Here is a 22119-nt window from a genome sequence, read left to right as displayed (position 1 = left end):
CTGCAAACGTCTCTCCGTATATAAGCCGGGACCGTTTGCTCGTAGCCCAGCTGGTAGTTACGTGGGAGAGGCGGCAACGCTGGTGGATCCCCCCGGGGGNNGGGGGGGGGGGACAAGATGCAGCGATTAGCGGGCGGACTAGCTACGAAAGCCGCTGCGTAGGTCTTTCTCAGCGCGGCTGGCTGATTGCATCTACCAATGTCAAGGCGAGTGGTGTTGGTTGTGAGCGGGAGGCAGCAGCTCCTGGTGTAGTCTCAAGTGACGTTTATACTTCTTTGCCTTCCTTGTGGTGTTCGCCTACGCGTGCTTCTGATTCGTTGCGCCTGGCCCGACGGGCCCGTGTGCGAGGCGAGTTTCAGGGAAGCTGATCTTTGTTGGCGAGCGCCTCGACACAAACGCACTTGCGGGGAGCCGAAAGTCACCATAAGGCAGATTCGAGTCCAGCCGCTTGTGTCCTCAGCTGGAACTGTTAACTCTACTGTATGAAAATGTGGCAGCGTGTACAGAACCTGGACACACTTCAGCTTCAGTAAAAGTTCATGGTTGGAAACCTGGACTCCTGGAGCGTCCATTGTCTGCGAGGTTCGGGTTCGCGCGTGTACAAAGAAATGCTCCATTTCTTCGAAGAGACCTCTGTTTCGGACGCACTCGCAGACACCGGCGCCAGCGCGTCCGAGAGCACATTTCCTCTTTTTTCCTGTCTCTATTTTGCCGTCCTTGAAGATGACTGCTTCGCGTCTTTCTCCGAACTTCCAGCTTACTCCAAAGTCAGCCGGCCCAACTGAGGAGCTCTATTACTGGAGTGATAGAGTTGCTCCGTCTGACGCCTCCACCGTAGGTGCAGCCGGTAGTCAAGAGTTGAAGTACTGGGGCAAGGAGTCGATCCACACAGGAAGTGAAAACAGCTTGCGGAGCCCTCTTCAATACTTCAACAATAAGGACGAAGGCTCCAACGATGGCAAGGATTCTGAGCCTCTGTACTATCACCTTCTCCCCGGTGCTGCAGCCGGGTCCTCGAGAGCCAACCAACGGGCTTCCTGTGCTGACTATATCACACCTCCAGTGACGATGAGGCGCAACGTTTTCGATTGTGCCTACAAGGTTGGAGATCTCTCTTCAGTCTCCAAGGATGTCCCCAAGAACACTCCAACCTTATTTGAATTCTCGGAGCTGCCGGACTTGCGGACTCCTTACCAATCTAACCAACTTCTAGCCTCAGGCGTGACCCTCATTTCACCGGGTAGGATATCTTAAAGAGACGCCGCTGATGATTGCTGGAGCTGCCAGTTGGGGAACTCTGTAGCCATATTCAACATCTTCTCCTTCCTTAAATTCAATTATCTGTCTTCTCGTGAATCGTGCGTCTGCTTTGACGTCCGCTGCGATTTCTTTTGGCTACAGAAGGCATAGGCCCAAACACGAATGAGACCCTGCAAAAACACCTGGAGTCGTCGACGACCCAGTCAGCGCTGCCTGAGACTTTGTCAACTGGATCGGCATCGATGCCCCCGGATGAAGGCGTTACCTCTCCGAAAGTGCCATCCAAACCGGCAGGAAGGGCACGAGGAGGAGAAGCGTCGATGACGCAGCAGCAACACACTCCCATCCGTGCTGCACAGCTACAATCAACAGTACTAAGCTCTTCAGGAAATGAAAAGTCCCCGGAAAAGCTAACCTATGGACTGCCTGTCCAGACGTTTCCCCTTTTATCGCCCTGCACGTCGATCCAGGCGACAGCACCCCCCTCCTCTGTGTCCCCCAGGACGGCAGAGTCCTGTTGTCCCAAAGGCGGAGTTTTAGACGTAAGGGGACCCTCCTTTCTGGCTAAGGAGAAGACGACAGCGAGAGCGTCGAAGCCTGACAGTCCCTTCACAGGAAACAGCTGCTCCTACGTACCACAAGGAGGTTATAATAGCCGGCTCCCATCTTCACCTTTCTCCGAGAAATGGCGTAGCAGCAAAGGAGGTGCTACCAAAACGGACTGGCAGCAAAGGGTGCACGAAACTTCCCCTCCAGAGCAGCTGGCTCATTACACAGCAGCTGCCAACGGTCAGCGTCGTCCTCCAGGACTGGACGGACAAAACAGAATGGAACTCGCGGGGTTTCATGTGGCTGGGGCCAAACCAGGAGATGTTATAGCCAAGCCTCCCGTGGCTCCGCCATACGAAAGCAAGGCGGTCCCGTCTACGCCGCCAGCCATATCTTGCGTCAATTCCAGTGGGACAACAGTGTATCGCTGTCGTTCGCCTCCTTCCCCTTTTGGTCGATTCCGCAGTGCTGGCATCGCTCCCACCCCTACCATTCTAGGGGGAGCACAAAGGACTCATCTGGCTCACGGCGTGTATCCGACAGTAACAAGCGGATACGTAACTTATCCACATCAACAGGATAGCAATAATCCGGTTGAGAGAGAAGGTATGGTTGTAGCTTGCCGGTCTGGTGAGGGGGAGCCAGTACCGAAGCAGGAACAATATCATCCCTCATCTCTACCAGTACAAGCTCAGGCGCAGACTTCATCACGTCATGCGGCAATGCTTCTTTCTCCCCCGCGCGCATCAGAGGGTGACTCGAATCATAACAGTAACCCATCTTGTCAGCCCGCTCAGCCGCAGCCAGCAACATATTACTATGAGGTCGGCCAAGTGCGAGCCCCTCTTCTTGCTTCTCATGTCTCCGCGGGAATGCATTATTGTCTTCCAGTCACGGAAGGCGAAGTCTCGGAAGGCGTCGAAGGCGTACGTGTGTACCCAGCTGACACTGGGGAGGCTCTTTCGGCCACTACGGCACCCCCTCCACCGCAACAGCACCAACAAGAGACAGCGGCATTGTCCGTGGCTCCCGCGCCCCACCCTAGAGCCCCGTCGGCTCCCGTCGCGGCAGTCGGTTCCTCATTATACGACGTCCCTGCGGCGTATGAGATCATTGATCCGTATACTGGGACACCTCAGGGCCCGAGGTATACAGATGCTGACGCAATCTACTACCTTCCAGGGGGACAAGTACCTCATCCGCCTAACCTTTTATGCGTTAATGGGAATAGTGGTGGAGATCTGTTTCATGTTCCACCCTTGTCACAGTATGTACTCCCTTCTCAGCCAAATCTCGTGTATCAAGGGGATTACCAGTATGTTGACATGGTGCCGGCCCCTCACCCCCCTACTGCCACAACTTTAGTAGTAGACGAAAGAAGCGAGCCTCAGCAACACGCAGATCCACAACCGGCGCTGCTCGTCCAACAACACCACCAAGGCTTTGCTTTGCCTTCCTCGGCGAATTCCTTTTACGAGGGGTCACAAGAACTCTTTCCAGGTCCACAAGAGCTGTTCACCTCATCCGCGTCTTCAAGAGAAAGCAATGGAGACATCCACCAAAGGAAGGCAGCGGGTTGCCGCAGATACAGTAGGAGACCGACAGGAAGAAAGCTGCGGAGCGCTAGAGTGTGGTGTTGCAGCGCAGAGTGAATTTATTATCCTCCGGGAGTTCCTGTCGTCGTGCAGTCTTGTCGCGCAGATTTCGGGCAGAGTCAGTCTTGGCTGCAGAGGGGGAGGGGAGACTTCACTGGTTCCTAGGAGGTGGGGCGGCAGCAGCATTTGCCCCTTTGTGTTTCTTGCGTATGCTACTGTAGGTCGTTCCGGCCCGCCAAGGGAGCTTCTTTCTCCCGAGGGGTGTCTGAATGAGTCTTGAGTGTAGCTTGGACAACAGGCAAGGGGGGAAATTGATGTGTCTTAGTCTCTCGTTCCTTAATGTGGTTTACAATAATGCAGACTCTCTGTTGTCTTGTGCCTTGGGGACAACCGGGCCACGTGCCCCTTCCCTCCCCCACTGCATGCAGGTATCTGTTCTGTTGAACAGAAGAGCAAATGATCTGTGTGTATTTCGAGAACATGGGGAGCGGTGTCTACCGATCTCTTTTTGCCACCCGTTTGGACAGTTTTGATAGACATATATATTCCGTTTGTACAGTGTGTTCTCTATAGATAGGGGTCTGATGTAATGAAGCTTGCTTTTCTCGTGCGGGTGGCCGCAAGAGTAGAGGAGTACTTTTCTCTACTGGATACGGTCGTGTCACTTTCTTGTCCAGACTTGGTATGAGACTTGTTCAGTGACTTCTTTGTCATTATGTCGTGAAGCCCTTATCTTCTGAGTGACAAGAGAAGCTAAAAGTATGCAAGGTGGAGATGAATCGATGATGTCTTTTCCGCGAGCGCAGACGATGTGCAACGCCAGGACTCGCGCTTAGCGAACCAGGAACTCACACACACACACTGCAGACCGGGCTTGACCTTCAGGACTGACATCTTGAACCACTCCGAACGGAGCTTTCTCGACAGGTGGCTGCTGAGACGCTGGTTAGAGAGTCGGAGTTCAAAGATCACAACTGCTTGAGAAATGTAGTAATTGTTGGGAGTTCCCGTCCGGAAATCTCTGGGTCCATGCAACGGCACGCTCTGGAAGGAACGGTTGCTTGGGAGTATCTTGTGTCGAAAGCGCACTGCCTGGACACGGTTCACGTAAATCAGGAGGCCAGGGCTCGTCGAGGAATCGCGACGCGACTCCGGTGTTTCTGCATCTGCTTTCCGTGAACGAGTGAGGCGGGGGCGAGGGCTGAAAGAAAGGACTATTGACTATGGCAGGAGTGGTGTCAGCTGCGGCTGGAACTGCGTTGGTAAAGAGTTTTGACGGCGAGAGGGCCGCTATGGATGTAGCTTTGTCGGCAGCTCGTATCCGTAGCTTCTTGTCTGCGGCGGCAGCTGCGGTTGCCTCCGCGTGTAGCGGACGTGGCGGGTGGCTGCGCAGGCGGAGTGCCGTGTGCAGAAGGGGTCGCCACAGCTCACTACTACGCCGCGACGGTGACTAGCGGCGGTGCGATGCCTCCTGCAGACCCTAACCCCCTGTAGACTGCTGCATTTATTGATCCTAAGTCGGACACGGGAACCGCCTTCTGTAGTGTTGACAGCACGCCGCAGGCAAACGCGGAGCTGCCAAAGATATCACTGCTCCCGTTGTAACAAAATCGAAAGCGATAGCGGGTCTGCGATGGTTTCAGCGCTGTGTTGCTGTTGCCTGGTTATGGCCTGCTCGCGGGCAGAGTGATTTTACTTCCTGCTGCTCAGAAGTGTAGTCGGCACAGCAGACCGGATAACCCGCCGGCCACAGCGCGGTGCCGCAACAGTGGTTGTCGAGAGCGCAGGGTCTTTCTAGTGCACAAAGTCCTGGGGCTCTCATGTATATATCTCCCTGTTTCATGTACGGAGTCAGTCGTACGCACCGCCTTCCGAAGTCTTCGGCGAGTCGGCTTTTACCTATAAAACGCATTCGGTGCCTTGGAGATATCCCGGCTAAAAAACAGCTAGTCGGGCGGTTGAAGCGACTTCGCCCGTTAGCGGCGGAGAGAAGGAGAAGGCTGCTACGGCGACGCCGGTGTTAGAGACCGGGGAAGTTAACGCCTCAATGCGGTAAAAGTACTGCAGTGATTGTGCCGTTGGACCGGTGCCAGGGTGGGAGCCCGAGCTGCAAACTCTAGACTGAAGAGCTCACGAGGTGGTCCTCCTGACGACCTCCTTCCTGGCACGAATTTTGACTCCGGTCACTAACAGTCCAACGGGTACAATGAACGCGTCAGATTGACGAGACGACGACGCATGCTTCGGGGCAGCCAGAGATAGGGCCAGACAAGCTAGCGGGAGGCAGCCGACTACATCGTGAGGCGGGTAAGGAAGGCCTGCGGGGCTGGCCCGCAGCTCCCCGACCGGTGACGGACGGTGCTCTGTCGATCCCGGTCGCCAGCAGTCCGGCGCCGCCTTGTTGCGATTGGCGATATACTCTAAGCAGTGTCTCCCGTGGTCGCATGCGAACTATTCATGACCTGTGTTCTCCTTGCTTTCGCACACGAAGGTACGACCGGCCGGCCGTCGCGCGAGCAAACGGACCGCAGGAACTCTTAGGACCAGGCTTCTCGTTCTCTGGCGCTCTCCGATCGCCGGGTTTCACACCGCATACACAATGAGGTGGATGGCTCTAGGATTTAGTGGATTGGTTTTGGGAGTCACTAGCGGAAGTGTAGCCCCGGGACTTTCCTTCGACAAGACTGACCCCGAAAGGAGCGCTATGGGCCCGTCGTCGACTCCTGCGGCCGTCGCTTTTACGGGTAAGCAAGCCGGGAGAAGCAGTACCTGTATGTTCTCTGTCGTGTCTCGGAGTTCTTTGCGTCGACGGCTGTGCACAGGGAGCCGGCTGTAGCAGTTGTCAAAGGCATTGAAGGTGTGAGGCAGACACTCCGTTGCGTCCTCCACTCCAAACTGCGGTCTGAAGGCGCGCTCGGGTTAACCAGGAGGACGTCCAGTCCTGCTCTTTCAGTCCTACAGAAACCGCCACTCTCCCTTCAGCCCTCCTCTCTGATGTGATAGCTTGTCCGTGCCAGCGCAGTTCGCCGGCGGTTGTCCCAGCGAAACTGCTTTGGAAAGCCCCCCCATCAAACGCAGAGGCCATGGTCAGTAATGTCCCGTTCCTCTCTGCTTGCGCTGCAGAAGAGTTGACTGACGTTGCGAGTTCAACCCAACACTCGCTGCCAACCTATAGCCTCCAGACGCTTTTGGATACCTTTTGTCAAATGCAGTTCAAGAAGCTGTGTGAGAAGCTCGATGAAGACTTCTGCGATCTGCAAGCCATCGCCAGAAACGGTCCGGGAAGATCAGACCAGCCGAAGAAGCAGTGGAGATGCTACTCCACGAACAGCATCACTCCGAACTCGGGCGCCAACGTGTTGTGTGCAGATCCTTGCGGTGCAGCTGTGCCTTGCCCGGGGACTGTCGATCGCGCAAACACTGTGCATTTCAGTGCCGATCACCTTATCGTGAGGGTCATCCAACGACTCGCAGAGCACACTTGCTCGCATGTGCAGATGAAGCTGGACAAATACTGTTCTCAGTTCGGACCCCGAGTAGTCGCCCGATTCCTTCCCACACCTACCGACGTCGTGGATCGGTGGAGGTGTGTAAGTTCGGTAGGTTGTGATCCAGACTAGACTTTCTTGCCAAAAGTCGGACCCGAGTCGCCCCGGTAGTGTGCCTGCCGCTGCGAAGCCCTGCAGAATTGAACGAGGCTTCATGTACGGGATAATTAGGAGTTTGGTGCCGGGGCCAAGCAGTGGTGGCGTCCGCGAAGTTACAGCCTCCGACAAGGAGGAAAGCTCCCAGCCTGTAGCACGCCTGGGTTCGCAGATGTGTGTCTGCCGGAGCGTCTTGTTTCCGTCGTAGAAGGGTGTAGTCACACAGGAGAACCCGTGTCTGCGAACTCGTCGCGCTTGGCGAATACTGTCACTGCATGGGCTGCGAGGGGATTAACCCGTTCTTTCAAGCGCTTCCCCAGCCGGGAGGCGCTGTTCGTAACAAGACCCCGTACCTGGCGCATTGCAAATCCCTGCAGGACTTGCTCAACTTCAAGGAAACTGGCTGGTGCGGTGGGAGATGCGGGAAAATACAAGCCTGCTCAGGTGGCTTCCCCGGTAGGTGCAAACAAAGGTGTCGGAGTAAAAGGGGACGCCCATGATAGCCTTAGCCCTCAGCTTCAGGGGGTCCATTACAGTACGGTGCCCCTCCTAGTGCCCTGCGCGCAGAGAGGCTTTCCCCATGTATAGATCCGCGGCAACACTACCGGGGCGGTTTCACAAGGATAGAAGTCGGCGAGTGATTCTCTGCAACCTCGACGCTGCACGCTTCAGAGACACCCCGATCCTTGTAGAGCTGACTGCTGCTTCATGCAAGAGTATGTCGTCGCGGCACAGAGTTCGTTTTCGGAGAGGGGTTCCCCATCTTGTTGAGCGAACACTCAATCTCTACTATCCTGATCACCATAGGTATGCTGGTGCAATACAGTAAGATCACAGGGCCATGTAAGATACTCTCAAGGGGCAGTGTCGATGGTTGGAGGCCAACTTTTCCGTTGTTGACTTTTGCGTTGCTGCAGACGGCCCGGCCATGTTTGCCTTGAAAGCTACGTACTTCACCAGAAACGCGGAGCTCAAAAGCATCTTGGATCAGGAAGCGTCCAAATGCTAGTCACGCGGCGGGCAGGCTGCCCAGAGCTTCACTCCGTAAAGCTCGCCGGGATCGGGCGTGCTGAATCATGCGTCCGCATGGGACTGCGACAAAGCGGCTCCCATTGCTTGTAAGGAGCCGGCTTGAATGCAGCTATAAGTTGTGTGTTAGTTGCTCGCAGTAGTGTGGGCCGGACCCGGCACTCGTGCAAGAGACCCTTCTCTTAGGGGCGTAGTAGAGCCCTTTTTCAGTGCCACCTTGTCCTAGTAACCTGGGATGCAGTTTTTGCAAGATCCGTAACAGGTCCTGAGTTTGGGCCACCAGTCATGGGAGGCAGTCTGCATTCGAAATGAAGCACCTGAGGTGGCTGTAGTCCGTTAATGTTGGTATCAATGTGGACTCTCACCATTCTGCATCGGTTTTCATTTCCTCCACCAAGGCGCAGGACTGGTCCCAAGCATCTGCCAGTATGTTTCTGGACGGACGGCGGCGGAGTGTCGCAGAGAGGACACGCCGGACGTACCCGGATACTCCAGGCTAGCCGCTGACACGCTGGTGCATTTTCTCGCAGACCCGAGGGGATGCTTGCGCTGGCCTCAGCAAAGAGCTGCGAACGTGTTGATGTGGGGTATGCATCCTTGCACTGCACGTTAGTGTCGCAGTGTGAGCAAGTGTGACCTTGTTTAGGTAGTTCGGGTCAGCGGTCTAGCGCCGACAGAGGGCAGTTGGCACTAGTTTTGTGAATACCGTTAGGTTGACAAGCACCAGCGTTTCGTGGCGACGCTGTCAGAGAGAGCTTCGCTTTTCTACCAACCCGCATTGCCTGAGAAAAATCCTTCCAGCCGAGTTCACTTAGAGGGTCCTGGCTGTCGCCCGCCGACTGCGACTCCACGCTAGAATGAGACGAAAACCGAGCATCCACCCGTGACGACAGCTTCCCGCAGGGCCACCCGTATGCAGCCCTACACGTCACGGTCTCCCTGGTACCAGTCTAGCGTCCAGAAGGAAGAACCGCTGAGGGCATCGCCTCGGGAACGGGTGGGCGGCAACGGCACTCCACGACGCAGTACAGGTTTTAGCGTGCCCGGGAACGGCTAAGCCTATGAACTGCTAGCAGCGTTATGTCCCCTCTTGTTCACCCATAAAGTGCCGCGGTATGTGGGGGTCTGTTTCGACATGGGGTAGATAGCGGAGACTGCGTGATCCGAAGGTGCCTGCCCGGGGTGCTCACTTGAGACTTCTTGCCGCAGCACCTTCTGCGTCGTCGACAGGCCGTCTTCTTGCGAAGTCCCATATTGCTCAATATCACTATCTCCGGTTCGGGTACGCTCTCGTCTTTCGTTAGTTTTTAGTGAAGTGGACAGATTCCGAGTTCAGCGAAACACCGGCGAGCTATAGCACGCTGTGTAACATGCTAACGCCGAAGGATATGGAGCTGTTGAAGCGTCTTCCATACATTGCTCCAGGCTTCCGGTCTCGATTCTTCTCTAGAGAAGCACTGACAGACTTAGCCCTGTCCTGGCCTCGAGAGGTGTCTTCGGAGACTTCTCCGGAAGCACCGCATCGTGTGCGGTGTCTGGTAAAGGACAGACTGTCGGCAGTAACGTGTTGGGGGTCGTCAGATGTACGAAGGATAACCACAGCACTACTGCATGTTTCGATGCTCCTTCTGTGTGCATGCTCGTGAAGTTAGACGATGCGGAACGCTCAGGACACAAGACCGTTCTTGCGGAAAAAACCCATTGTCGGGATTTCACCACCGTCACCGGCGCAGAGTGTTTTCTTGCTGAGCTTGTTGGCCCCGCAATCCCTGTAGCAATGCCGCTCTGCAGCAGTGGTCTAGTCGGGCACTGTTGGCAGCTGACCTCGGCTTTAGCTACGCCAGGAGCCAGGTGCCCTGATGGCTATTCTTTTTTTGGATCTGATTGCAGGTTCTTCTTGTCTTGACAGCAGAGCTCTCCCCGACAGGTAGACTCCACTGAAGCGTCTCCTGTTGTGGTGGTTGTTCCTGATGAAGGGCACTGCAGAAAAGCTGAGCGAGTCCTGCCGTGCTTCTACGTACTGCCCGCAGGCCCTGGACAGCGCGGCTGCAGGTCGATGCCTTTTCCCAAGTCTTGGTGTGACTACCCGGCCAAGATTCCAGATCCTTGTGCATCTGGGAGACAATGTCTCTCCCCTTCGCGCCGACGAGAAGAGGGCCGTCATCGGACCTACGCACGTGCCCTACTCGGTATTTCGACCACGCACCTGTGAGCGCCTCCATAACGGTATCGGGGTTGGTGGGGTACCAAGACCATCTGCAAGCGGCAACACAACTTTCTGGAGCCTGCGGGTTACACCGGCAGCAGCGCCTTTTCCGAGACCTCCTGCGGCACAACATTCCTTTCCTCCGTCAACTAGAATCAACGCAGCCCGTCTCGAGAGCCGTGCCCACCAGTCAGTTGCGTCGCATGCATGGCCAGAGGTTACTGGAGCTGCACCGCTTCCGTGAAGAACGCCGGCGGCGCGAGAGGAAAAACCGACGAAGAGAAGAGGCGCCACCTACAGAATATTCAGGGAACACCCTTTGGACTGCCGTCGCTCGATACAGCGACACGGACATACCCCACTGCAGTGCGTTGGGTGTAACTGGTGTATCGGGCACTTTGGCAGTGCCCCAACCGACGGTGTCAAATGACTTCTCGGTGTCTCAAGATGTTACCCATGTAGTCATAGCTTTAAGAAGGGCTCGACAGGCCAGTAAATGTCCCCACCGCGCGCTTCGAATATACAATCAGCTAAAAACTCTGCTCGCGGACCTTGGCTGTGACCGTACGCCGCGGCCGGAGAATAACGGCGGAGAGGGTTTCGTGTTCAACAAGGAAGGTCACTATGCAGTTCAGGTTCACTCGGTAACTGATGCACACATTGGTCATGCAGATGTGCCAATTTCCAGCCGACTTCAGTTTGCCTGGAGTTCTGTTGTCCTTCAGACCCCCAGGCAGGATACTCTCTATGCCCTGTTTGGAGACTTTCTGACTTCACTCCAGCACTGTCAACGACTCTGCCCTCTAAGTCCTACGGGTTCCGTAGGTCGAGTCGAACCCAAAGCGGGCAGTATTCCCGAAGAAAACCTGCTTCTTCAGGTTGCGTTGTCGGCTTTCAGTGTGTCCCCCACGATACATGGACGTGGCGGTTGCTCTCCCGCATCGGGGGGGGGTGTAAGCGACATAGCTCCTGTCGCAAAAGCGCGAGCACGAGGCCTCGCTCAGCGCGGATTTCCGGGCGAACTATTGTCACCGCCACATGCATCGAGGTCTCCGTGTAGAGTTCACATGACAAGAATCGGGTTTGCGTGGCATCTGCTCGCACTCGTATATGAGCGAGATGCGAGAACCGTCACGGACGCACCAGAGGAACGCGCTCTTCTTCGCCGGTGCGCGGCACTGTGCCATTTCATGTGTCTCTACACCTGGCCCTTCATGCTGAACAGCTGGGAGCGTCTTGTCCCTTTGATTCTTTCGGATTCGAGTTGTCTTCAACGGATTTCCCTGCTTCTCCGCGTACTGAGGACACCGTGCGGTTATCAGAAGCTTAACTCCGCTGGCGAAGGCTACGCTCCACTGTTTGTTTCTCAGCTCCGCGACATTCTCTTCAGTCCCAATGCCGTCTGGTCCAGCGCCTTTTTGCGCCTTTCATTCGGTACAGCCGACGCGGACACACTGGACAGTCTAGGAGGCTGCAGGACGAGCTTTTCAGTCGACACGAAGCCTCACCAACACGAGGCCTTACCGTGGGCGGCTCGGGTCTTTGCTTTTGTTTTACGGAGTGTCGCGGCGGTGCAGCTTCGCATGGCAAGAGGGGAGGCTCGTGATGCCCTCCAGCTTCTAAGTGAATGGCCCTTGTTGCCTGAGGGAAGCAGGTGAGGCTTTCCTCGATCGCGTGTGTATCTATATAAGCGTGTGCGCGCTTGGAAAACCTTGCCGATGATTGTTCTTTCTACTTGACCCACTCCGGGGACCTAATCAGTCAAATAGCCAGCTGCACTACGGAACTGCAAGGGACTTGCTGGAAGGGTGGGACGGTGGATAAAGGGGGAGGAGTTCGGTGGGGGGACTGCTGTAGTGCACTTTCACGTCGCCACTGACACCGTCTTGTCCCACACTCTCTTTGGTGATGCTGTTTGACGTTCAGTGGAGGAGAGAACACTTAGAGTGTGTGACCCACTGGTTTGGTCGGTGAGGCCGCGGAGAGACAAGTATCGTTCCTGTACACTTTTTTTCTCTGGTGAAGCATGCGTACATCCCGTTTAGGTGTTCACCTGTGAATACCCATACTTCGTCGTAGCGCCAGTAGTATCCGCGTTCAGGTGGAAAGGCGACAGGGCGCAGTTATGCATGCCGTTAAGAGCGCTTCCAGCTATATGCCTCAGACGGGACACACGGGGTCAGCGGTTTTGGCGCAACCGGTACTGCTGTTACATGCTTTTGAGCCTTTCGCGTAAAAGACACTGAGGGCTCTGTCCCAGGACTGCAGTTTGCATTGTTAGTTGTCGTCTTGTTTCGGAGTGGCATATACGTACACCCGAAGTGATCTTAATCCCGTACTCATTTTGCTCAGTGACGTCGGCTTCCATCATGCGTGTGCGGTCCCTTTCCCGTAGCTACATAGACGAGATGGTTGGATGTTGCTACATGCAGTGTGGTCAGCCAGAGCGCGCCGCTGCATTCCTCCTTCGCTGTGTTCACCAGCAGCAACTCTTTTACCAAGAATTGCAGGTGGAGGAGGAGAAGGATGCGACTGACGAGAATGAAAGAGAGGAGAGTTCAGAATATGCGATTCAGCGGGACACCGAGCCAGCCGGTGAGACCGCGTCGGGTCTCACACTGGAAATGGAAGACGCTGGGTGCAAGTGCAGCAGTGCTCTCTGGCAGCGGGGTAGGAGGAGAGCAGCGATAGCTCTTGTTGACTGGCTCTTGCAAAGACCAGGCGTCCATGACACACCGCAGTTCTGGGGGGCTGTGGGGAATCTGCTCTCGATGCATGGAAAATCAGACGAGGCTCTTAGAGCTCTGTTCAGGGTGAGTTTCCACAGAAGGGAGACGAGGCTGGGCCCCCCACAATTTAGTTCTCTTCCTGAGCTTCGGTGTTGGTTTTTGCAGTCTTTTTCGAGTGTTTTACACATAATGTACGTGTAGCCCCGTGCAACGCCGTCTGCATCAGAAAAGAGCACGTGTCAGAGGTCCTGTGAGCGCGGGTCTCCAGGGAGTTCTTTTCCCCGTTCAGCAGAGTCTATGGATTTGTTACCACCACTCTGTACGTTTGAGAATGAGTGGATTCGTTGTCTATGTGACGCGACGGCAATTGTCTTGTACTCGTGTCCCCTCTGGCACCAAGTGTCGTCTTAAGGTTACATTCTAGAAACTAGGCTGGTAGGCCGCGAGAACAAAGTGGCATTCAAGACTGGCGCCAAGAACGGTGGGAAAAACGTAAAAGACAGACGCCAGCCAGTTACCTCAGCGGAAGGCTCGAGTTGGTTTTCTCTCTTTTCCCGGCGCGTACAACGACACTCAGTTCACTATGCAAGTGCGTGCACTACTACGTGATCAACTTCCGGCGATGGGTACCGTCGTTCGTTCGCGACAGAATATATGTGTGTTCACCAGTGCAGGCGGCAGCAGGACCGCCCTCGATGGAGCTCCGGTGGTTTCTTGTGACCCGTGCCCAGCTCCGGGCAGGCCGGGGGAGTACTTTGCTGGAGTGCCCGCACATATGTATGATTTCTCCTAAGACACCCGTAATACATTCCTCCGAGAAGCGGGTATCGGCAGAATCGTGGCCTTGTGTAGCCGTTTGCCTGAACGGACTCCCTGGAGCTTTCTGTCTGCGTACAAGCAGGAGGGCCAACGCTCTCCCACCGCGCCGAGTGGGTATGGAGCTGCTTTAGAGCCTCGCGCACTTTAGCAGAAAGTGGCCGGCATCCGTGCTTACCTCGTCTGTGCAGGCGGTGGAGATCGCGGACGACTATCCTTACGCGTACACGCTCTGCGCCCATGAGTTGTTACAGAGAGGCCAGCGTGAAGAGGTAGGGTGCTCTGTCAGTGGAGGATTATCAAACCCTGTGATACCTTTGTGGAGGTATTGACCGGTGCTTCAGTGTGATTATGGCAGGCTACGACTAGGGCGTGGCTTACTCGTCCTCGGAACGTTATTCATCTTGACAGCACTCGCCGCTCATTCTCTCAGTTCTGTTCAATCGAAGAGCCGAGTCAGCGTTCTTTTGAACCGCTCTCAGGGATGCAATAGAGCAGTGACATCTTGGTAGCTCGCATACCCAAGCGACCTATGAACGCTACATTACATTTGCCGGGTAGCGAACACCCTTGGATCCAGCACTTTTCCTTTCCACCCGTAGCCCGGTCGAAACGGTCTTCTTCGGGTGCGCGCTTTACTTGTGGGGGCCTCACGGACCTTGCGTTCCCGCCCCAGTCGCTCCGGCGACAACTTCCAGCCTGGCAGCAGTGCTCATGAACAGGAGGTCGATCTCCCTGGCAGGCCTGCTGCTACAACTGGTGCAAGTCGCTGGCTGTTGCTGGTAAAACGCTGTACGGGTAGATATGCATGGAATGTCATGTACGTTGCAGTCGCGGCATCCAGTGTCGGACAATTCTCAGTTCAGGATGTGGACAATATCTCTGCGTGCATACGGGAGGTCACTAGTCTCACGGAGGTTTGGGCGCCCAAGGTGTAGACACGTGGAAGTTTGGTAACATTCCCAGTATGTGCGCTCGCACATGGATGTACTTCATCCTAGAAGTGCGTGATTCACGAATGCTTTCTCGGCCGCAACCTTTCCGGATGTTCTCGATTCTTCTGTCCGTAAGCGCGTGAGGTCAAAGATGGTGCTCCGCGTCACGCTTCGCCTCGTTTCCAAGCCTGCTTCACGGGGTAAGAAAAGATGTGTCCTTCAGCGTCCGTGCCGGTTTCAGTTTCAACTTCCAGTGAAGAAGTGTGCTCGTGCGCTTAGTGCCTTTGTGTCCATCTCACGGTCGCCATCTTCGCCTGTGCGACTCCGTGTCTCGAACGATCATAGGCGCGGACCCTGATTGAGCATGGCCTGGAGGCCCGTGGTCTCCTGAAGTCCCTCCCACTGCACGCTCTCTCTCTCCTGCTTGAATTAGAACATCGAAAGCAGGATTTCCAGGCGGGAAATGCGAAAGAGCAAAGGTCGCCAGCAAACTTGCGCCCACGTGAGCGGTCGTCTCGCCATGCAGCGGTGCCGCGTCTGCAACAGCAGCTGTATGATCAGGTTGAAGGAATGAAAGAACTGGAGCGTTTACAGCACCCGCAAACTCTGAAGAAGATTGCTGGACAATTTCTGCTCGCCGGACAGCCTCGGCGCGCCCACGATCTCCTTTTACGGGTCAGTCCTCTTCATTCCGTCGTGCATGCCTTTCTCCTGGGCGAAGATCCTTTCTGTAGCACTCTCGGCCATTGACGGCTCCCGACCGGACGACTTCTTCCTAACGGCTGTACAGTGCTTGCGTTTCTCCGCGTTCGTATCCTGTGTGTTCCTACCTACTTGTTACTACCGCGGTCGAACCACGTCAACAGCAAGTGAGGGGCGGCAAGCACCGGTCGAGAGATACCTCCAAAAAATCAGAGGTCTTTCTGGTTGCAGTCTCAAAAAAGAACGGAAGCGCTCCAAGAGAGTGTTGCTTACTCTAGCTTTCTTCCTTAAGACTGCGAATGCGTGGAAAAGTGTATTCATATTCTGGGTCTGCGTGTGGATTGTCGGCTGCGAAACACTACAAGAACTCTTCACCTTGACTTTGGTCCTGATAGACTACAATTCTGCTTAAACTGAGGAATTAAGCATAGTATACAAAGCCACAAATTGTAGCTAATACAGCACCTGAAGATAATATAAAATGTGTTATCTTTGGTGTAGGGACTGCGCTCCGGCTGTACTGAGTCGTTGTCGAAGAATACTATTGCAGTGGTCTCTCCTCTCTCACTCTTTATGGGCCCCGGATGGCAAACTGCAAGTCAGCTTTTTTTCGACAGCGTAGTGTTCATGGAGCACATCTCGTTTCTGCTGCTACGTCCTTTTCTCTCCGTCACTCGGGTTCTGCAGGTAGTTCGTCTGCTTCCTGGAGATGCCGAAGCGTTTTATCAACTGGGACGTATCAAGGCGGGCTTCCAACAATATAGCGTAAGAAGAGGAGAACGCCCGTGTCCGTCGATCAGGCAGCTCCACGGACTGCTGGTCGCGGTGGGCCTCCACGCGTTACGAACGTCGGCCCAGAAGAATGTCTGTCGGTGGGCACGCGCGTAAAAGGAGTAAAAGATGAAGCAAGTACTAGCCTTGCTGCTGTAAACACAGGGGGGTGGACACTTGGAGCCTGCCGTCCTTGGCGGGGGAGGAAAAAGCTAGTCTCTTTGCACTTTGGTTGACTGGACGAGTTTCGTCTATGTTTCAGTTAGCTGGCGATGCAAAAGAGGAAAACTCCGATGTCCGAGATGTTTCCTGAGCCGTCACCAACATATATATACCTTACCACGGGACACTGGAGTTGTTTTCTTGGGTTGTTAATGCAGCTGGGACTTCAGGCGGATCCGTCTCAACGCTCAGTATTTGACCGTTTGCAGTGCTTGTGAAAGTTCGAGCAGGCGGATTGAGGACAGGAGACGCTGTTGTTTTCCCTTTTACTGTCTCTACGACTATGAAAGTGGGCTCTTAGAAGGGAGTGGGGTGCAGTGGACACCGGACGCGCCTCAGTTGCATAGCGGCTGACTATACCATAACTTGGACGGAGAGCTCTGTCCTTTTTTCTGTCAAGACCCCTGTCCCTTTTTTTCTTCACTTCAGGGAGCTCTTCAGCTTCTTCATCGCGCTGCAAACCTCGCTCCGGTAGATGTAAGCCCAGGCAACGCACGCCACACGAAGAAGGGTACAAACCCGGTTCCTTCGAGTGTGCCAGGCTCCGCCTGCATATATGCGTCGCTGTCGTTCCCAGTCACAAGGTTGTGCACCGGATTGAAGAGCTACTGAGCGACACGGATTGAGCCTGTTCAGGTACCTAGCAACCTGCAAAGCTTTCTTGTCTCACCCTCCCATGTGACTGAGCACTCAAGTTGGGCACTTTTTCTTCTTTGTGCACGGACGTTAGAGTGCTGCCGCACTTCTTCGTTGGGTGCGGGGCGTTTGTCAGACTTGAGTAGCTGTGACGGAGAGTGCAACAAGCAGTTGTCAAGAGCAGTGTCCCCCAAGCGGTGTTTTTTTCCCGTGTTCGGTGTCTGCGGGAACTGAGGGGTTTTCAGCCCGAGATAGAGTTGGCCATTGCCCACATTCACTCCAAGCTGATGCAAGTAAGTGAATGACAGCCTGCCTAGCGCAGATTGCGGTCGCCTGCACAACTGACTCACACAGTCGCGCGCTCGATTAATTTTTCTCGGTTAGTTAGCGCGAGTGCCACTCCCACAGATGGCTCGACTATATGCGACTCCGTAGGAAGTAACTAAGTAGCTGTTTACATGCGGCGGTCTAGACAGAGGTGCACAAGGTATCCGTGCATGCAGTTTTTTCCTGCGCCTTTTTCGGCGTGCGACTGATTTGTCAGTCGCTTCATCAGGCAAACCTGACAGCCTCGCTTGCACCTGTCATGTTTGTACAACAAATGGCAGCGGGCATCGAACATGTCTGTGTTTAGTTTGGGACCGCAGTGAGGACGTCCGGAGTTTTTAGAGGTGCGGTTGCAGCAGTGCTATTGTGGCGGTAAGAGCAGGGGCATTTGGCACCTTCTTTAGACTGCCATCGCTCAGGTGTCCTACGAATGTTTACTTGCTCAGCAGTAACCGCTTGCAATCAAGGCGTCTTTTTCTCTCAGCTTTCTGCAGAGAACGAAGTAGTGGTGAGGGCTATCTTGTGCTGCTACAGGCGAGAAGAAGGCCCTTCCGGCATCGGGGGGTTGGGCGTACTGTACAAAGACGCAACTAGTCCGAGATTCCGTGTTTACTTTGTTTTGTGCGATGTGGTTCAATCGAACAGCCACGAGAAACCTTTCGCCACCTCGAAGCGGCATGGCGCCTCAGCGTTGACGCCTTAGACCAAAAGCACATACTGGTGAGCCGTCCCTCAGTGCATGCAACGGAAACACCTGTACTCGCCAGGCTGTTGGAACATAGTGAGTTGCAGTGCGCCAGGCGCAGGACTTTACCATACCAGTACGCACGACTATACTCACCGTTTGTGTGGCTGGCTTCCTACCTGAACAGACGGGGCAGAACATCTGAAGCCGAGCAAAAGCTTTCGCAATTGTGGCGGGTTTGATTCCACTCAATATGTGTCACCTGTTAGATTATACTTCTGGAGAGCAAAGGCAGCGGCCCTCACCGTTCCTAGACTTGTCCAAGTATGGCAGGGACAGAGGAACGATTTTGTAATTGTTCGGCGGTATTCTGCAGGAGATAGATGTTTTCAAACAGTCCTTGTTTTGAAAACGCGAAGAGGCTTTTTTTCTGTTGTCCTGATAAGACCGAGTCGACAAAATTGACTGCGAACCTGCATGAAGTATCCCGCCTGGCCTTAGGCATACCGCGCCTGTACTGTTTTTAGAGAAGCGTGGTCCAAAGCGCAGTAGCATTGTGACAGGGGACGGGGGATTCCTACAAAGACACTCCTCTTCCGAGGAGTGTCTTTGTAGGAATCCCCCTGCTAGAAGCAGGGCATACATACATATACGTATAGATAGTGGGGTAACGGCCCGAGCTACTCAGCACCTTGTAGTCGGACCCTATGGCGAAACAGTTGTGCTTGGCCCCAGACAGCAGGACTCAGTCTCTTTCACGACGGCCACGGGCGGCCTACGCATGTGACAAGGCGAAAATTGAGTTGGAGACAGGACTCGCATCGTGCTCGCGTGAGCCTTTTGTCACACTATGAAATCCGTCAAGAAACGGTTTATGGCTCACAGCTGTGCCGTCGAGCACACGTTTCTGAGTTTTAGTCACGACGCTGCATTCTTACAATCACTCCGAGGCGTACGCCGGAAGCGTCAGAGCGATTTCAAACAGCATAAAGGCGAGCAGAGGTGTACCTTGTTCTGAAGTTTACGTCGTGAGCATCCCAAGTGTATGGGTGATATAGCCGGGATTTCGTACGAAACCAATCGACTTTTCAGACAAGAGTAAGGTGGAGGTATTTTCTCAAGGAAAGCCTATTATGTGGACCGACCTGGGTGCCCGATGCGGTGTTTTTGCTGATACAAACTGCGGATGCCTCGTTTCAGTAGGCTGTGGGTGACAGTCGCAGTGAATTTTCCGAGCCGCAGGCTACCTGTTAGCTCCTGACAGGGCCAAAGAAACTTTGTCTAAACAACCCGTTAAGAATATACTGTACAGCAAGAAGGAGAGAGGCGACGAGTGATGAGCGTCTCGAATCCTGGAGATTTTGCCTTTCAGGAGCGCATGGCTCAAGTTTGGAGCAGCCCCGGAGTAGGGTTCAGGAACGACTTCCCTTCCCTAGTGCAAAAAGGTAGGAGCTCGTGTCAAGAGGGGTCAGACTCGTTCCTTATGTGTCGATCAGGTAGCTTTCCGCACTGCGTCAGCCGCTGAGAGATTTCTTCGACCGACGTTGACATTGGGAAGTTGGAGTGCAGTGTCATCTGATCTGCGGTGCTTGTTTTCTGGCTTTGCACTTTTTGGTTTCAGAAAGGCACTCTTGCTCTCGGAAGAAGAGACGAGGGAGACAGGCGGATGTTGTCGAGGAAATGTATATAGACAATTCTGAGTTAGAAACAGTGCACCCGGCTAAACCGAATGACTTGTAGTCCTGCTCCAGTGTTCTCCCGTCATTCCTCTACGTAACCACTCTAGGAACGGCTCCCAGACTGTACAGCACCTGAATGCCTCTTCCTGGTGTGTGGTGACTGTGACTCCCCGGAACAGACCGCTGGTAGCAGTTTCGCTGTGCGGACTACTCACATTCCTGTTTAACTGTAGCCGCCTTCGGCCAGTGGAGGGGAAGTCGGATGGCTAACAGTCCGTAAACACTCCACGCCCGTAGGGAACACGGTATGGAGTGCCCTCCGCCCAGGCACGTCTGCTCGGCCATGAATTACAGTCGTTTGACTGAGCGTTTGGACGAAACAAGGCGCATTGCCATGATACGACCGCATGCGACCAGCCACATATCAGCATCACGACGACGCGTAGCGTCTTCAAAAAACATTTCGCAACAGCAAAAGCCACCACGAGTAAACAAGTAGACACAAGTTCAGACAAGACGAGAGGCACTAACTGGTCGGTTAGATCTCGCTGAAAGCCCCATAGGGATCGGCAGGTCCGTCCTTGTCTACTCTCTCCTTGTGCTCATTCCACATCTGGAGAAAGGCTGCCTTCTCCTCACCCTGAAGAGAATCTGCAACCTCGCTGGCCTGCTCGTCATCCAATGAGTCTAAGTCAATATCTTGATCAGCTTCGGCATCATCATCCTGAAAGTGAAAAAATACATTCTCGCGACAAATTCCTAGGCACAACGTAGCAGAGATTGCGAAGCCATCAAGCGAATACGTTTGGAGCGGAAAACAATGCGGGCACTACCACCAACGCAATCAACTCACTCCGCTTTCCGTGAATCGTTTCGAGACAGTTAACCTATAGCTGACGACAGGATACTCCAGAGAACGACAGTGCACCCCAGTGTACGTACCTCTAGAAACGACATGTCGGAGCCGGCAGCGTTGTCTTCCTGATCCACATCCGTGTCTTCCTCGTCGCTCAATTCCTCATCGTGATTTATGTCCTCATCTTCCTTGTCAAGCTCGTCCGCGTACGCTTCCGCGTCAGTCTGAGTAAAACTGGTAACCCCTGTCTCGTCGAGAACCGTGTCTGCTCTTTCGACATTGAGACCGTAGACGAAACAGCCAGCAGCTGTTATCGCTAAGAAGGCGACTACGGCGAGAATACACAACCGCCACGGAGTGCCTGCCATTTCGCTAATGACCACAGTTCACAAGTTAAGAGTTAGCGGAAGGAGTGGGATAGACACTATCTTTTGCAAGCTGGAGGGCAGAGTTAAAGAACTGCTCCCACGAGTTGAAAGGAAAGTGAGTTTGAGTATCAGTCGGCTCGCCGTCGCTACACCCCCGAGCAACAACATTCGAGTCGTGGCTAGCCGCCGGCTGCAGCAAGACAGAAGACACGGCCACCGCCATTGAACGGCTGTGCCCGGAAACACCCGTTATCCTCCGGAGGGTTCTTCTGCATCAGTCGGGAGTAGCTAGCTCCTACCGCCTGATGCGAAAGCTGCGGGTAGCAAGGCAGTTCAGTGTCCCTATCCTTCCATGTTGAGGGATAGACTTACATGACCCCAAGACCCGCTCGGGATGAGCTTGTGCGGGAAATCCCTATACGCGCACACATTCGCACTTCACTACGGGGGTTTCCGGACCAGTACCTAGTGACTTCGAGGACGTCCGTGACACTGCCAACGTCAAAGATTCGACCGCCTGTTAGGATTTGTCTTAGTGCTTTTCCATATCCTTTCTGTTTCTGCTGATTGATTTCTAGAGAAAAGGCGTTAGTTGTCGGGTTCGTCGGTCTCCCAGCTACTCGATTCACCGCATGCTTCCCATGGTATCGCTCCCCAGTGGTCAACTTGTTCAGTTTTTTCCTCTTTTTTTATGTCTGCGGGCCCACACTTATGAGTAGACGGCAGAAGTCTTTTATCTCTTTTTTGTAACATGGTGAACAACCTAGGTGGTGATTTCCGGGTCTCGCACAAGGACCTGGGTGCGGTACTCCGGGATTCAGATGAATGGTCGTTTCTCGAGTATTTGTTACAAATGAGCGCCAGGACCTCGCGTGTCCGCTTGCTGCAAGCATGGCATATTGCTCCACCCCATATCATTAGCAATTTTGAGAGGCGAACAAAGGTAAGGACTGCAGGAGTCCGCGCGTGGTCCTTGGATCCGGAGTTCTCAAATTGATTTGGCGACGATTGCATGTTCCGTGTCTTCGGGAACTTGAAGAGCAGCTGTTACAAACACGCCAGACGCAGAATCTACTAACGTTGTCTCCTTTCAGCACGAATGATGTGGAG

At 54.2% G+C, this 22119-nt stretch overlaps 5 protein-coding genes across 5 annotated transcripts in view; 4 read left to right on the top strand and 1 right to left on the bottom strand.

Annotated features, from left to right (window-relative positions):
• Positions 1 to 202: 202 nt before the first annotated feature.
• Positions 203 to 4159, top strand: CSUI_001459 (uncharacterized protein). Its single transcript, XM_068061665.1, has 2 exons — positions 203 to 1240; positions 1402 to 4159. The coding sequence occupies exons 1-2, from the start codon at positions 724 to 726 to the stop codon at positions 3459 to 3461; spliced, it is 2577 nt and encodes an 858-aa protein (XP_067926361.1). The 5' UTR covers positions 203 to 723; the 3' UTR covers positions 3462 to 4159.
• Positions 4160 to 5757: 1598 nt separating this feature from the next.
• CSUI_001458 (microneme protein 13) lies at positions 5758 to 8368 on the top strand. Its single transcript, XM_068061664.1, has 4 exons — positions 5758 to 6148; positions 6528 to 7003; positions 7426 to 7504; positions 7966 to 8368. The coding sequence occupies exons 1-4, from the start codon at positions 6004 to 6006 to the stop codon at positions 8055 to 8057; spliced, it is 792 nt and encodes a 263-aa protein (XP_067926360.1). The 5' UTR covers positions 5758 to 6003; the 3' UTR covers positions 8058 to 8368.
• Positions 8369 to 9621: 1253 nt separating this feature from the next.
• On the top strand, positions 9622 to 20079 carry CSUI_001457 (tetratricopeptide repeat-containing protein). The gene is made up of 9 exons (XM_068061663.1): positions 9622 to 11937; positions 12679 to 13096; positions 14020 to 14100; positions 15109 to 15438; positions 16153 to 16935; positions 17340 to 17387; positions 18067 to 18141; positions 19479 to 19551; positions 19728 to 20079. Exons 1-5 carry the CDS (start codon positions 10202 to 10204, stop codon positions 16351 to 16353), a joined length of 2766 nt encoding a protein of 921 aa, XP_067926359.1. The 5' UTR covers positions 9622 to 10201; the 3' UTR covers positions 16354 to 16935; positions 17340 to 17387; positions 18067 to 18141; positions 19479 to 19551; positions 19728 to 20079.
• Positions 20080 to 20226: 147 nt separating this feature from the next.
• On the bottom strand, positions 20227 to 21125 carry CSUI_001456 (uncharacterized protein). The gene is made up of 2 exons (XM_068061662.1): positions 20728 to 21125; positions 20227 to 20509 (listed from the first exon to the last, which is right to left on the bottom strand). The coding sequence occupies exons 1-2, from the start codon at positions 21007 to 21009 to the stop codon at positions 20324 to 20326; spliced, it is 468 nt and encodes a 155-aa protein (XP_067926358.1). The 5' UTR covers positions 21010 to 21125; the 3' UTR covers positions 20227 to 20323.
• A 212-nt stretch (positions 21126 to 21337) lies between these two features.
• Positions 21338 to 22119, top strand: part of CSUI_001455 (zinc finger protein) — a 9601-nt gene continuing 8819 nt past the window's right edge. Inside the window, exon 1 of the mRNA XM_068061661.1 lies at positions 21338 to 21952. Within this exon, the coding sequence (XP_067926357.1) occupies positions 21761 to 21952 (192 nt within the window). The 5' untranslated portion in view covers positions 21338 to 21760. The remainder of the gene's footprint in view (positions 21953 to 22119) is intronic.

This window comes from Cystoisospora suis (assembly GCF_002600585.1).
Source record: "Cystoisospora suis strain Wien I chromosome Unknown contig_578, whole genome shotgun sequence".
NCBI classification, from domain to species: Eukaryota; Apicomplexa; class Conoidasida; order Eucoccidiorida; family Sarcocystidae; genus Cystoisospora; species Cystoisospora suis.
This window is presented reverse-complemented; position numbering and strand designations above follow the sequence as displayed.

Coding starts and splice junctions, on each gene's coding strand:
- CSUI_001459 (XM_068061665.1), top strand. CDS start 724: ATGACTGCTTCGCGTCTTTCTCCGAACTTCCAGCTTACTCCAAAGTCA. Junction 1,241..1,401: donor CGTGACCCTCATTTCACCGG/GTAGGATATCTT, acceptor TTTTGGCTACAG/AAGGCATAGGCCCAAACACG.
- CSUI_001458 (XM_068061664.1), top strand. CDS start 6,004: ATGAGGTGGATGGCTCTAGGATTTAGTGGATTGGTTTTGGGAGTCACT. Junction 7,004..7,425: donor GGTGGAGGTGTGTAAGTTCG/GTAGGTTGTGAT, acceptor AAATCCCTGCAG/GACTTGCTCAACTTCAAGGA. Junction 7,505..7,965: donor CTGCTCAGGTGGCTTCCCCG/GTAGGTGCAAAC, acceptor GCGTTGCTGCAG/ACGGCCCGGCCATGTTTGCC.
- CSUI_001457 (XM_068061663.1), top strand. CDS start 10,202: ATGTCTCTCCCCTTCGCGCCGACGAGAAGAGGGCCGTCATCGGACCTA. Junction 13,097..14,019: donor CTCTTAGAGCTCTGTTCAGG/GTGAGTTTCCAC, acceptor TCGTCTGTGCAG/GCGGTGGAGATCGCGGACGA. Junction 14,101..15,108: donor AGAGAGGCCAGCGTGAAGAG/GTAGGGTGCTCT, acceptor GAACGATCATAG/GCGCGGACCCTGATTGAGCA.
- CSUI_001456 (XM_068061662.1), bottom strand. CDS start 21,009: ATGGCAGGCACTCCGTGGCGGTTGTGTATTCTCGCCGTAGTCGCCTTC. Junction 20,510..20,727: donor CCGACATGTCGTTTCTAGAG/GTACGTACACTG, acceptor TTTCACTTTCAG/GATGATGATGCCGAAGCTGA.